This window comes from Eriocheir sinensis, unplaced genomic scaffold (assembly GCF_024679095.1).
Source record: "Eriocheir sinensis breed Jianghai 21 unplaced genomic scaffold, ASM2467909v1 Scaffold7, whole genome shotgun sequence".
NCBI lineage: Eukaryota > Metazoa > Arthropoda > Malacostraca > Decapoda > Varunidae > Eriocheir > Eriocheir sinensis.
The window spans coordinates 1,408,885-1,421,563 of record NW_026112053.1 but is presented as its reverse complement, the minus strand read 5'-3'; the positions used below and the strand labels follow the sequence as shown (position 1 = coordinate 1,421,563).

The following is a 12,679-nucleotide window of genomic DNA, read 5'->3' as shown; positions in this document are numbered from 1 at the left end:
TTTTTTTTTTCACAGCAAAGGAGTTAGCAAGTTCAGAAGAGCAGTCAGCGTGGAAATATCGATAGAAGATAGAAAGAGAGGCAACATCGCGGCGGAATCTAAGAGGTAGAAGACTATCAGTAGAAGGACGAGAGCTGATGAGACGAAGAGCCTTAGACTCCATTCTGTCCAGAAGAGCTGTGTGAGTGGAGCCTCCCCACACGTGAGATGCATACTCCATACGAGGGCGGACAAGGCCCCTGTATATGGATAGCAACTGCGCGGGGGAGAAGAACTGGCGGAGACGATACAGAACGCCTAACCTCGAGGAAGCTGATTTAGCGAGAGAGGAGATATGAAGTTTCCAGTTGAGATTTTGAGTTAAGGATAGACCGAGGTTGTTTGGTGTTGAAGACGGTGACAGCTGAGTGTTGTCGAAGAATAGGGGATAGGTGTTTGGAAGATTGTGTCGAGTTGATAGGTGGAGAAATTGAGTTTTTGAGGCATTGAAGGACACAAGGTTCCTTCTGCCCCAATCGGAAATGATAGCAAGGTCTGAGGTTAAGCGTTCTGCAGCCTCCAGTCTGGAGTCGCGTACTTCCTGTTGAGAGGGTCTTCTATTGAAAGAAGTTGAATAATGCAAAGTGGAGTCGTCGGCGTATGAGTGGACAGGACAGTTTGTTATGGAAAGAAGATCATTGATGAATAACAGGAAGAGAGTGGGTGATAGGACAGAGCCCTGTGGAACGCCACTGTTGATAGGTTTAGGGGAAGAGCAGTGACCGTCTACCAACGCAGAGATAGAACGGCCAGAAAGGAAACTGGAAATAAAGGAACAGAGAGAGGGATAGAATCCGAAAGAGGGCAGTTTAGAAAGCAAAGACTGGTGCCAGACTCTATCGAAGGCTTTCGATATGTCTAGCGCAACAGAGAAAGTTTCATCGAAACGGCTAAGAGAGGATGACCAAGAGTCAGTCAAGAGAGCAGTTGTTTGGGACCGTATGTATATATAGTCCATATGGAGGGTATGAGATATGGCGAAAAGGCACTGTAGTATGTGATGGTAAGGTTATATTTTTTGTGTGTGGAAATGACTATCAGGAACAGTCTTGAAATGCAAATATTTTTTCATCAAAAAGGTCACACTCACCCAGGTCACCATAGATGATGGTCTCCTTTTCCTCACAAGTGGCGATGACCTCCCCCCAGGGGTTGACAATCGTGGAGTGGCCCCAGGTGACGAAAAAATGGTTTGTGTTGCGAGCGGGAGAAACGTTCGCCACGTACACCTGGCGGTAGAGGATTAAAGATTGAGACTGATGGCGAAAGTTGACAGCCGGTATTCAAACAGCTGTTCAGAAGTCAAGGATGTACACAGCAGGTCCCAGGGTTTTGATGCGAGTTTTTCTTGGCAAAAGTCTTTTGGGAATTAGGTTCAGCAGAAACAAACTAACCATACCTTAACCATAACCATTCAAAAACTGTTTAAAAGTCGAGGATGTACACAGCAGGTATGGAGGTCTCAGGATTTCAGTTTGAATTTTCTCTGTGCAAGTCTGGGGATTTTGGTTGAGTGGACACAAAATAGTAGCCATTTTTTGCTGGTTATAGGATGCTGGATTTCCTAAAATGCTCTAGTTTTGTGGACTGACATTCAAACACTTATATGATTCACATACAGCAAAACAAGCCAGACCCCATCATCACTTCACACTTTTGATATTTGTTATTTGTCCAATATTGCTGATATGGTGATGGTGTAAGATCCACTTCCCAACAGTAGAAGGCAAGTAAATGCATGTCATGGGCTGGAGCCACACAGCTGAAGGTGGAAAGTCATTTTTACGGTTGAAAAAATCGATTTTTTGAAAATCTTGGTATGAACTTCCGCCGCACTGCCAAGCGTTAGAGCGTCATGGTGGCCTGTAATTAAATACCTACTACCCTACGCACGGGGGATTTAAACATTTATACTGTCACTTCTCTTTGTGTATCTTCTATTTGCATCCTCTTTTTCCGATTTTTTTTGTGATTATATGTAATTATGGTACTGTATGATAGTCTCTCCACATCTCCACGCGGGAAGAGAGTGAGTGAGTAGCGGGGAGGCAGAGTATTGATTTTGTGGAGCGGGAGGGTACACACGCTCTGCATTCACACTGCATTTCGCTTTAGCCTGCTTATACCGTCTTCCAGTGGATTTTCAGACACTGTGGGGAAGCGGAAAGCAAAGGCAGTGAAGTGGAGTGAGGCTGGAAAGAAACGTATGAAGGTGTACTGGGAGAAAGTGAAAGGGGAAAAAAGTGAAGATGCGGCAATACCACAGCCTAGTGTAGGTGACGCGGAGAAGGAACAGCTGACCGCCGCAGCATACAGAGATAAACTTTTAGCAGGAAAACTGAGTGATGGGGGAGATATAAATTATGATAATGCCCTTGTGCTTATTTCCGTTGGGAGACTGAAAGAACTTGTCAGTGGAAAAACGTGTGAAGTATGTGGTGAGCAGGCACAGACGAGAATCACAAAGAAGTACTTCGACTGTGTAGTACAAGTGAGATGCAACAATTGTGAGTTATTGATGTGTCATAGTGAGCATAGTAAGCTGTGGCTACATCAAAATAAAGCAAAGTTTGCTGGCCTAAAAAGGGTAAGATTTATGTCTCAGCTCACAATACTTGAGCACAACTTGGGAAATGAGGCAAATAGCTACATTGCCTATATAGGCTTCCCTTCAACTCCTGAGGCAACAATAACAAGAAAACAAATGGATAAAGCCAGGATTTCTCCACACCAACTAAAAAAGAAGAGAAATGAAACAAAAAGCCGCGAGTCTGCAGATTATCAGCCAGGTGGCTTTGATGCATAAACCTGGCGACAATGAGTTGGGTGGCGCCCAATGATACCCTCCCCTCTGAGGGAGTAATATATTGTATTTTAGAATACATTGTGCATTCCTACATGTATTATAAGAGACAAAAGGGGACCAGGTGCCTAAATCTACATCGAGGAAAATCAATTGTGAGCACACCCTCCCCGTAGCAGTGACCTGAGATGACCTGAAAGAGCTTCCTTGGAAAGCTGACCTCTTGAACATTATCAGAGGGGTTAGATAAGGAACGAGACATAGTTGTGTTGTGCCAGAAAACATCTCTGTACCGTACATTGTCACCTCAACATAAAAGTGCGTTTTTCTCAAAATGAAAATTTTAATGTAAAGAAATATATATCTCGATTTGTATTGGGACGAATTTGATTTTTTTGCACCATAATACTCAGAAGAATGATCTACAAAACTGCATATTGAGATTCGTTAATGTCGAAGTTTGTAGGATCTGTGAATTTTTTTTTCGGTAGTTTTTACAGAAAAAAATTACCGTTTGAATTGATTTTGTTTTGTGCACTTATTATTAGCGATATACAAATGATGATATGCAGTAGTGTCCCGTTGGGTGTCTTTCAAATCTCATATAAAGTATATTTCTTTACTTTGAATAGTTTTCCGTGAATAAGAATTTTTTAAGCATATGTAAAACTTTAAAAAAATACTCCATCAATTTTTATGAAAATTATATCGGGTACCTCACAGTCTAGTGTTTAAACTATAAAAAAAAGCATTGGTCTAGACGAAAAATTACGCCCGCAGGAGATCAAAATGTCCGAACACGACCGTAAAAATTACTTTCCCCCTGAATTCAGTGCAGCACTAACAGCCTTGTGGCATGGGACAGGCAACGCCTCCAGCAATCATCAGCAACACAGCGGTGCTCGTGCAGTTGCCACCAGAGCACAGCCGTGTACAAGACGTCTCTTTTAAACACCAAAAGGAGCGTCACTCGCCTGGTTGTCAATGGCACGGGTTCGTTGCAGCAGCTGCCAGTGGTCCGGGGCGGTTACATTGCAGGAGGCTCCGGGGTAGATCACCACTTTGCACCCTAAAAAATTCCATATTAAGCCTTACTTGTATGATACACAATTTTTGCATTAAGAAATAAAATAGAAAGCTCACAGTCCATTTTCTATATGCAGGGGTTGGGGGATATCACATGAATGAATCAGTCATTACATGCAGTCATTATACATTAAATTTGTCCAGCAGCCCTGCCTCCTCCCTCACCCTTGCTCCATTGTGACCTAAACTCTTTTTCACCCAACCAGTCATCTCCCATAGCTATGAAAGAGGGGGGGGGGGGCAGGGCTTCTGGGTCACTCTAGTGTATGCTGACTATACCTATTAGCACAAGTAAATGTATCGATTCCTTGAAACAAAGCATAAGTCAGTTCCCACAAATGCCACTGGTCAGAACATCAATAGTCTGGATTCCTGAAGGCACGGAGCTATGATTTAAAAAACCTGTTCAGATATTTTTAGGCAGGAAACTAGCCCCCCAAATAACGAATGTACAAACTTTACAGAGCATGAAATGATAAGAATTACAGATTAAAACTACTGCATGCCTGGCTGTCACCCACCCATCAGTCATACCAAGGAACTGCTGGACAAATTCTACCAAAGCCCTTGCCACGTGCACTAAAATATGGATACCAAAATATTGAATAATGAAAAAAAAAAAAATAAAGCCTCCAAGCCAAACATCCACCAATCAAACCAAGAAATTAGTTCATGTTGACCCTCCACCTTAATCCTGCGCTCACAAACTATTTTACAAAATCACTCTCCTTCATTCTCATTACAAGTCCAAACCATCTCATAATATATATTTTCGCTGCTTTGAAAAGTGTGAAATAATACACGGTACAATCTGCAAAGTGACAAACTGTATCCCAGAACGCTAAGTGTGAGTATGTTATGCACGGAATATCAGTACTAGACTGAGACCAATGCTTTGTACAAGAGGAATTGGGATGTTACGTCTCCTTGCTAACCTTGCTGACGTCACGGGATTGTGTAATGGGAACAAGCACAGAAGACGAACATGTGATTTGTAAACTTCAGCACATAACATGTAGGAGAGAAAGAGTGACAAACATAACAAATACGCAGTAGGCAATGACAAACATAACAAGTAGTATGCAAAAGAGTTGGCAAATGCAGCACAATGTAAGCACTCACCTAACTTTGCATAAAGTCGGGCGATTTCTGGAAACCTCATGTCGTAACAGATGCCGAGACCAATCTTACAGTGAGGGAGCTCAAAGGTGGTCAAGGTGTTGCCAGGAGTGAACACGCTGGACTCTTGCAAGACTATTTCACCAGGCATATTGACGTCAAAAAGGTGCATCTGGAGACAAAACATCAATTCGTAATTTGTTCAGTTTGGTCAATTCAATTTGCTTTTGTTTTGGTCTTTTTTTGCCCTCGAGCTGCTACTACTGTAAAATAAGTTTCCAAAATGGATCGTAGGAACAGTGAGAATTGGATCTAGGTAAACAGCCAAAACATATGATCAAGGTGTGAGGCAGAGGAGTGAGTGTGGCAGGTCAGTGTAAAAGCGCGTTCAGACCAGTGCAACCTTTCGTGCGCACAGGAGGCATGCGCCTATTGCATGAAGAGGCAAGCAGAGGCATGAATCGGAGCAAGGTAAGGCATGCTTCAAGTCTGTGCGCACAGGCCAACGTGCGCAGACGAATGGAGCGCAATTTTTTCCCCATCCATGACGGGGAGACTCGTGCAACAGTCGCCAGTCAGCCACGATTTAATATACCTTGTGTTTTCTAATTTTCAGGTCCTCCTTTATATTGTCAGTATGGCGGATTGGTCCAATGAAAAAAATATAATCTTTATTGAGGATTATCGTTCATCTACTTGTCTGGATGGATAGCTCCGCAGACTATAAAGACAGGGTGAAACGGAAGGATGCTCTACAGTTCCTCAAAAATATATATGAAAAGGGACGTTATAGGCAGTCCTAAACAAAATTAAAAGCCTTCGGTCGTACTCCCTCTTCTTCTACACTCACACATACGTGCAAGATATTTACTGACCCAGCACTCACGTTTTTTCCTTCGATTTCATCTTTGTCGCAAAATAATACCAGCTCATTGCCGTCTCGATTGTAGAGAAGGCCTGACAGCTCAAATTATGAGTCATCCAAGTAAAGCCGAGTGTCCCGCGCTCTCCAATAAAAAAAAAAATGTTTGTTTGTTTTAATGCATATCTTTGTGAAAAAATATTTTTTCTCTGATAAATAAAGGTTTTCCAACATTAATATCTAATAAACATTATCAAATTAGACATAAAAAAGAGGACATAAATAAGATATAAGGAGAGGGAGAAATATTCACCCACAAAAATATAGAAATACATTGACAGTCGTAACTGGGTACTCCTATTAGTTTGATTTTTTTTACCGTTCCTAAATATCACTTTTTGACATTCATAACGCTGTCGTTACAGTTATTATATTCAACAAGGCGATCCTCCATCCCGATACTAGGCAACTCTGTCACCTGCCATCTGGCAACTACGAGTGAGGGGGCTGCAACAGCCCTCTCAAAAGGGCATAAAGAATCAAAGTCAGAGGAAAAGAACATAAAAGCACCTAGGTTCAGGGTGAAGTGTATAAGTGTGCACTGTGGAGTAAATAAGTGCATTGTGTTGAAATGCCAGAATTTTCTCTTTTCTATACTCCAACACGACCATCGCGTGTAACGAGACAAACGATAAATTAATCCAGACAATGAAAGGTTTGCCGGCGCCGGGGATCGAACCCGCGACCAGCGAGATGAGAGAGCCACTCCTTAATCAGTCGGCCAAAAGAGGTATCCCACTCGCAGAGTTATGGGAGGCTCGCCCACCGGGCAAGTCAACTGGACTACACGGCTCCCCTTCCCTATCTAGATTAGTTTCTATGTTTGAAATTTCTCAGTTTCTATGAGGTCTTCGGAGATCATTGGCCATCACCCTACCTGTTATATACCCACTCGGGGTGACACAACAGAATCACAAGAGAGGATGCCACCGCCTTACCACCAGAGAAATGCCAGAATTTTATTTTTTCGATACTCCAACACGACCTCTTGCATGTAACGAAAGGCACGATAAATTAATCCAGACAAGGTAAGGTTTTGCCGGCGCAGGGGATTGAACCAACGACCAGAGAGACGGAAGAGCCACTCCATAACCAGTCAGCCAAAGAGGTACCCCCACTCGCAGAGTGAGTTATGGGAGGTTCGCCCATCAGGCAAGTCGCTGCACTACAGTGTGAAGTATAGAAGTGTGGAGAAGGAGGACCTAAGAAGCGATACAAAGCGTTACAGGTCAAAAGAAGAAGACAGCATACCTACCTGGCACAGGAGATACCGTAATCGGGAAGTGAAAAAAAAAAGTGTAATAGTGGAAACTAACAAAAGGGCATAGAAAAGCAAAGTCAGGGGAAGAAAATAACAGAAAAAACACTTAGGTTCAGGGTGAAGTGTATAAGTGTGCACTGTGAAGTAACTAAGTGCATGTTGTGAAGTATAGAAGTGTTGAGAAGCCGTTACAGGTCAAAAGAAGATCATCTCTGAAAATAATTTACTCATATAATGGACAGTTTGCTTGCACCCCGTTGGCGGGTCGGCTGTGTTTTCGTGCCGCTCTCCGCTCTGCCTTTTCACATGAGGCCCAAAGCTCGCAAACGTCGCATTGCTCGTTCTCGGCGCCTTGTATCCCAGGAGCATGCTTACTCCCTCTCTGGGAAGGGACCCAGAGATCGCTCTCGAAGCCCTGCCACCAGCACGACCAGCACCAGTTCCGACAGCGCCGCCACTTCAGCCTCCTTGCCTCCCGCGGCCGCCACCGCCATGGGCCGAGATAAGAAAAAATCCCGTACGGACGCGGTTTCCCCGCCCCCTGCTGCTGATTCCCTGAATCCCCCCGCCCCAGAAGGAGAGGCCCTCGTTCCTTCTCCCCCGCGAGAGAGTAAGGCCCACGGTATGGACACCTCAGAGACTGCAGACGTTCCTGTTAACCAGGGAAAGGTGGACAGGAAGCGACGGAGTTTGCTGTGGCCTCTCAACACAGGTCAGGACACGACGGCTGCCAAGCACTTGTGGTTCATGGGTCTCCTCAAACAGCACCCAGAGGCCAACCCGCTGTTTAAGGAAGGTCGAAACGTTCCCGACATCACGGTGGATAATGGGCCGGTGTACGATCAGCTTGTAACGCAGGGCTTTCAGGTGAAGGTCATGGTGCCTTTGATGGAGTCTCCAAAAACTGTTCTTATTCATGGTGTGCCCATCTATGTAACTGTCAACTGCTTAGCCACTGTTCACAAAGATGATCATGGGGCAAGGTATTCGTGTGAGGTTAAGATACCAAGGGGGTGATCATAAGCCCACACAAAAGGGGATGTTCACATACGTACTCTATGTAATGACACACAAGTGAGGTGCCAGCTCAGTCAGTATGCTAGGGAACCTGTGGGGTGAGGTTGAGGCGGTGTGTGTCAATTCAACTCGTATCAGTAACATTAACATTGTATCAAGATAACACACTAACAAGCTTGGTCCCTAGGAGCTGTGTTCAACGTAGCTATGGAGTGAGGTTGAGGCGGTGTGTGAGGGAGACTCGCTCACACCGTCGGCTTCTCACCTCCCCCCACTGCCCGCGGGCTAGCCAGAGGCTAGTGAACGCATTTATCGGTGGTTTAGTTAACATACAATTGGCCTGTTCCACCAGTTCAGAAGGAGTTCCGAAGCAACTGGTTCTCTCTCACTTAATACAGGTGAAAAATTCTACTAGTCCCTCCTCCGTGAATAAAACTCAACTAATGATCATTCGGCACCTTCGGCTGGGGCGTAGTCACGCCACCAGCTCCACATCTGGTTCGTCTGTCTGTCTAGCGGTTCGTAACCACCTGATTCACAAGCAACACATCAGTTATTATAAGTTATCGATTTCTCAATTTTCCCCGCATTACACGACATTTTCCCCCCATGAAGAATTTTTCACCCCTCAAATTCTTTCTTCACAATCCAAGGTCCACTCTGCCTTTCCCCTGTAGGGGAGTTATCTCTCTTCCCTGACTGTAGTAACCCCTTGCACTTAACATTACTCTGGACGGAGCTCATTATCCCCAAACAGTGATCACAATCCGGTCACTACTCCACAATGTCCATTTGAGATATAACACCAAGATTAGTGATAGGCATTTCCACCCCAGCGGACCTCTTGATTCGCCGGCAGTGTGGGGACTTAACCTTAAGTCCCTTGGTACTCTCGATGGCAAGATTCGTCACCTCAGTCACCCATTCCTTTCATTCTAGTCTACTATCACTCCCTCATTCATTCTAACCTTTCATTTCGTCAGGTCTCCTAAGGTGGGGATACGAGCTTGTCACGTCCTGAAGTCGTCCCACCCCGGCGCGACCCGTGTTGACTGTTAGTTGCAGCCAATTTCTGCGAAATAAAGTGGCTTCCATATCACAAAAACCTTCCAACTACTACTCGCGTCTCCGCCAGGTGTGTTAGTGCACCACAGGGTTACCAGTAGCCTTACAAACATTATAAACTTTCCATGTCTCACTGGATCGTCACTTCTAACTCGTCTGGGGAAGTCATGGCCACCGTAAAAGACGACCCTGGCACAGCACAGCCAGGAGAGACTTGAGTGTGCGAAGCATCCTCTCCATGACGACGTTTCCAACGGGGCGGTAGGTGGTAGGGGAATATAGTGTTTTGAGGTGTTGCTGGCAGAAATCTGGGAAGGCGTTCGATATGAACTCGCCCCCGTTGTCCAGGTCGATACCTTCTCGGGCGTCCCGTAGTCAGTCACATACTGTCCAAGAGCCTCCACCACTTGTTGTGTGTGCTTAGACTTAAGTGGGTGGAATTTTACGAATCGACTACGATGACTGATGATGGTGAACACATATCGGGTTTTCTGACCTCCCGCAAACAGGTCGGTCAGATAGACGCATTTATACAACGGTTTCCCTACTGAGGGTAATTCCTGCCAGGGCCTCTATAGTCCTTGAATTGTTGTCTAGTTGGACCTTGTACTACATAGCGACAGACGACTACTTTCAAGTTGCACCGATGTGGAACATTTACTGTTGATCAACAGACTAAGTTAAGCGTGTATCAAAATGGAGAGAGGATTTTTCCAAGAAATATTACACGAGGTCAAATTTAAATATCTCATTTAGCAAACGAAAATTATCACTTCCAAACCCATGTTTAGAAACTGCTTCAACCGACAGTTATAATATGATGGATCCTTTTTAAGTAAGATCACCTATCCTATTTCTAACTTAAATTTTACATATTTATACTCGGCCAGATTCTTAAAACCACATTAAACTTGTAGTAATAGGAGGCCTATTCACAAGTTTTTTGCCAGACCGGTAAATTTAGTAAAACGAAGTATATGAGTATGTAAGTCTAGTAAATAAATTTTAATCTTAGAATAATAATGATTAATATTTTTAAACTTTAGTAATAAAACTCTGCATTTGCATACACGCTCTTCACTCGGAAATAACCTTAAAAATTCTCACTTAAAAGTTGAGCTGTTTTCGAATTTGGTTATGGCCTATTAAAGCTGTTTTCCACATGGTCTGTGATGAGTATGCACTTAGGGAAATAATGATGAGACATCCCACCGCTTATGCCACTAGTGTGTTGTAAAACTTCGGTCTTTAAGCTGTGAGGTACTACCAGGGTGTAATGTATGCCTCCATCAATTGTATCCCTAGTATAGTATAGAATCTCATCCCTTATTTCAAATTGCTACAAGATGGTTTTATGGTAACGTTTAGTAGGGACAGAACCTCCTTCCAGAACATTCGGGAGCATTTAGAGAAACATAGCTTAATTCACGACTCGCAGCATGGGTTCACAAAAGGTAGGTCATGCCTCACCAATCTCTTGTCCTTCTACAATAAAGTATTTGAGGCGGTTGACAGATATGAAAATTATGATGTAATCTATCTTGATTTTAGTAAAGCGTTTGACAAAGTTCATCACCAACGACTGTTGCTTAAATTACAGGCTCAAGGAGTAGAGGGTAAAGTTTTGAACTGGGTCAAGGCGTGGCTTAGCAATAGGAAGCAAAGAGTGCAAATCAATGGTAAAAGATCTGACTGGGGATGTGTTACGAGTAGGGTCCCACAAGGTTCGGTATTAGGTCCACTTTTGTTTATTATGTATATCAATGACTTAGATACAGGAATTAGTAGTGATGTTAGTAAATTTGCAGATGATACCAAGATCGGTAGAGTAATTGAGTCGGATCAGAACGCTAGTATTCTCCAAGGTGAACTCAACAGATTGTATGACTGGGCGGATAAATGGCAGATGGAGTTCAATGTAGGGAAGTGCAGTATTCTGAGTGTAGGTAGGAACAACCCCTCACATAACTATTGCTTAAATGACACTCTCATAAGCAGGTCTGGGTGCGAGAGGGATTTAGGGGTCTTAGTGAGCTCTGATCTCCGTCCAAGGGCATAATGCATTCAAGCTAGAAATCGAGCTAATAGGGTACTGAGATTTATTTCAAGGAGCGTAAGCAACAGAAGCCCCGAAGTCTTCCTCAAACTATATTTAGCATTAGTTAGACCTCATCTTGACTATGCGGTTCAGTTCTGGTCACCTTACTTTAGAATGGATATCAAAATGTTAGAATCGGTGCAGAGGAGGATGACTTAGATGATTCAGGGGTTGAGAAACTTGCCATACGAGGAAAGACTCAAACAGTTAAACTTGCACTCTCTAGAAAGGCGAAGGGTGCGTGGAGACATGATCGAGGTTTATAAATGGATGAAGGGCTGTAATAAGGGAGACATTCATAAGGTTTTGTTGGTAAGAGAACCGGGTAGGACACGAAGTAATGGGTTGAAACTGGATAAATTCAGATTCAACAGGGACATAGGTAAAAATTGGTTTACTCACAGGGTGGTGGATGAGTGGAATGGGCTTAGCAGTCATGTGGTGAGTGCCAATACAATTGTCACATTCAAAAATAGACTAGATAAATTCATGGACAGCGATATTAGGTGGGGTTAGATACACGGGAGCTTAGGGTTAAAGGAGCTGCCTAGTACAGGCCTACCGGCCTCTTGTAGACTCCTGCGTTCTTATGTTCTTATGTTCTTATATTCAATTAATTATCTCCATTTCACTTCTCACTGACGTTCTTTAAAGACTAATTTGGGATGACCTAGGAATGTGGTTTCAGGAGTACGTTGGATGATTAGCACTGGCCTTGAAAGTTGGTCGGCCACGAAGTTGTACTTCCCCTTTAAATACTGTATCTCATAATTGTATTCTATCATTTCTAAGACCCAGTGGTTCATTCTCGCGGATTTGGTCTTCCTTTTAAAAATACTGGTAAGGGGTTGATGGTCGGTTACTATGGTGAATCTAGTACCCCACAGATAATGGTGAAACTGCCGACAGGTAAGCAGGACCGCTAGTGCTTCCTTGTCAGTGGCGGAGTATCGCCACTCAGTGTGATTTAATTTCTTCGAGAAGTAGCCGAGAGGTTTGGTGACTCCGCATGGTTGGATCGGACTTATGACTCCGCCTACATGGGTGTTACTGGCGTCGGTGGTTATTATGAACGGCTGGTTAGTTTGCGCTCTGGCTAGCACTGGCGCATTAGCAAGGCATTCCTTAAGTATCTCGAAAGCTGTTTGACATTGTTCGTTCCAATTGAAGCTTTCCTTGGCCCGAGTGAGGTTAGTGAGAGTGGTGGCTATTTTTGCAGTTATTTACATGTTTTCGATAGAACCCGGCCATTCCTAAGAATCTCCTGAC

At 43.9% G+C, this 12,679-nt stretch overlaps 1 protein-coding gene across 1 annotated transcript in view; it reads right to left on the bottom strand.

The window, feature by feature from the left end:
- The window catches only part of LOC126993918 (omega-amidase NIT2-like), a 29,644-nt gene that overhangs the window by 5,349 nt on the left and 11,616 nt on the right, over positions 1-12,679 (bottom strand). The window contains exons 3-5 of the mRNA XM_050853083.1: positions 5,051-5,219; positions 3,817-3,911; positions 1,130-1,268 (exon numbers count right to left, since the gene is read on the bottom strand). Coding sequence (XP_050709040.1) covers positions 1,130-1,268; positions 3,817-3,911; positions 5,051-5,219 — 403 coding nt within the window. The remainder of the gene's footprint in view (positions 1-1,129; positions 1,269-3,816; positions 3,912-5,050; positions 5,220-12,679) is intronic.